At 36.4% G+C, this 2,735-nt stretch overlaps 1 protein-coding gene across 1 annotated transcript in view; it reads right to left on the bottom strand.

The window, feature by feature from the left end:
• The window catches only part of ppip5k1b (diphosphoinositol pentakisphosphate kinase 1b), a gene marked incomplete at its 5' end in the record, with an annotated part of 53,902 nt that extends 51,687 nt beyond the window's left edge, over positions 1–2,215 (bottom strand). The window contains 2 exon segments of the mRNA XM_014021279.1: positions 421–616; positions 2,011–2,215. Coding sequence (XP_013876733.1) covers positions 421–616; positions 2,011–2,215 — 401 coding nt within the window.
• Between the last annotated feature and the right edge of the window lie 520 nt (positions 2,216–2,735).

Consider the following 2,735-nt stretch of genomic DNA (forward strand, 5'->3'; position numbering starts at 1 on the left):
GCACAAGCTTCAAACTTCAGCGTTGGCTGCGATTTTGAAGCTGAAATCGCGTTCGGTGTGAACGCACCATAAATGCACTGAGTTGCCGCCATGTGATTGGCTGATTAGAAATTAAGTGTTAACGAGCAGTTGGACAGGTGTACCTAATAAAGTGGCCGGTGAGTGTATATATACACTTAATTTGTATATATACACTCAGAAGGACAAGCAGATCCTACACTATCACGGTGAGTGTATGTCCACAGGTCTAATTCCATCTTTAGCAGAAGTTACTTAAAGCAATCATTGTTTTAGTGCATCAGCCATCATTCAAATACCTAACAGGATCAAACGTGCAAATAGACTTCATATTATTGTTGTGGGTAAAGCTCAGAAAGCAACAGATACCCTAATAGATACAGATTCACTTGTTGATCTTACCTTTTGAATGGAATGAGATGAGACAGTCACAGACTGGCCATTTCTCCACTGGTTCCTCCAGAATCACCTCCTCAGGAAAGATGACCACATCAATGTAGTCAAACTTACAAAGTCTCTCCAAGATCTGAGTCATGGGTTTTGATTTGGACTTCTTCATCATTGAACATATGCCCACAACAATCTGTCGCTCTGACAGCTAGAGGAAAAGACACGAGTGTTAGTGACTGAATCACGTAGGTACAATGTAAGAAACCTCATAATTTCACTTATAGTAGTATCATCAAATAAGGTAAGTTTTAGATGTTTCAGTAAAGGTATTATGTGCAACAATACCAACAATCTGAGGAAAATAAATGATGAAATAATTAAAAGAACAAGGTTTTAATTATCAAATTTATTTGCATCAAAAAAGTTCAAAAAGTTTTTTTAGGTGATTGTAAAAATAATTACTGTTACTAAACAAAAGCATAGTAAGGTATTTAGAGGAGGCGAGGGCAGAAAAAAAACAAATTAAGCATTTCCTTATAGGAAATGACAGAAAAGAAAATGTACACACATTCACTCCTTAGGTCAAATTACAGTATCCATTCAACCCATTACAAATATTTTCCAGCTCTAGATGTACTTCTTTTTATAGGAGCTATCCATCTGTCACAGAGTTCTTGAAGAAAACACATGTACAGGCTTTTTTGGGTACTCCTGTTTTCTACAAGTCCATAAACATGAACTTTAGGTTGCCTTCAAGCCCAGACCTGCCTTGAAAAAGAAATCTATGACATCAATGGTATTTGATATAAACTGATTATCATATAAACAGAGAAAAAATACCTGTTTAAAAAGTTTCCAGAGTAGAGTACACAAAGCCTAAGTTTCTCCTAAAATGACCACTGCACACATTAGACCATTTTAATGTAAGCTACAGAGTGACCTTTACTTGGGAGAAAACTTTGAATCAGTTTTTGTCCTTTAACAAGATTTAAATCTTTTCTGTAACATTTTTGGGGATTATTGAGTTTTTTTTCCTCCCCAAGCCTGAGGCACAGCTGTGAACTTTCATCAGAAGTTGGGTTTCATTCTTTTTTTTTTTTTTTTAAATGCCACAATTCTTGTAAAACTGCATCACACATGGCATGTTAAAAAAAGAACCATTTATTGCTTCTTATCCTAAAAAATATATATTTTAAAACAGATTTTTATAATATTACAGCCTATAATTTGCCTTTTGTTGATGAGATTGTTGTTTTTTCATTACAATGAAAGAAAAAAACAATAAAAAATGAACAGATTACCTAATAGCATGTGTATTCAATATGATTATTTATCCACTCCATATCGTTTTCCCCTTCTCCAGTTTCAATTAGACCTTTCCTGTTTTTGTGTTCTGGCTTGTTTACTTCTCAGGCTACAAAATGACCAACAGTTTATGTCAATTATGAATAATTGTTAGTTATGTTTATTTGTGTAAAGCTGCACTGAATCTTCATCAATATTGGTCACTTTAAAATATAAATGTTGAATTTAAAAATGTGCAATGTAGTAGTAAAGCTAACTTATACACACGGATCTCATCAGTTTGCACCCGTTACTTACCGACTCATTTTCATCATCATCCTCCATGTTTTCTTCCCGAAATGTCTCTTTCTTCATACCAGCATCCATTTGGTCCATGTCTTGCTCATCATCTTCACACCCAATCACAAACCGGGGAACGTCTCTGCGACTCCGCCCCTGTTCTTCCACTGGTCCTGGTCCGTTGCAGAGCTCGGACATCACAAACCTGGGCGCAACATGGCTCCTATAGGAATGCCATTCTGCTCAGGAGTTTACGATACTGATAAAGAGTGCTGGTTAACTGTAATACACAGGACAGGTCGACTGATACCAGGGACCTGGTGATAGTGTAGGATCTGCTTGTCCTTCTGAGCTGCCGGATGATAACTTTAACACAACATGAGCTGAGGTAGCATGAGTGGACGAGATATGAGGTAGATAAAAAGGCGTGTGGAGGTAGACCATCCAGATCCTTGTAGGAAAATCCTTGTCAGCACAGAGTGGGTTTAGGGAAAAAATGTCCCAGATTAGAAACTTCTCTAACAGTCACCATTTGCACACCAGCTTGATTTATCTATGGAGAAAAAAAAAGGACAGGAAAACAAGTTAAGCAACAAGTTTACCACAGATCCTTTAACTATATCTAAACAACGGTTGCTACATCTATCTAATTAAATATTGACTGTGTAACATCAGCAGCACAACAGAGACCTAAATTATATAAAAAAATGGGATCAAGGTGTTAGACAATGTTAAAAAAAATG

Source organism: Austrofundulus limnaeus, unplaced genomic scaffold (genome assembly GCF_001266775.1).
Source record: "Austrofundulus limnaeus strain Quisiro unplaced genomic scaffold, Austrofundulus_limnaeus-1.0 Scaffold285, whole genome shotgun sequence".
Lineage (NCBI taxonomy): Eukaryota > Metazoa > Chordata > Actinopteri > Cyprinodontiformes > Rivulidae > Austrofundulus > Austrofundulus limnaeus.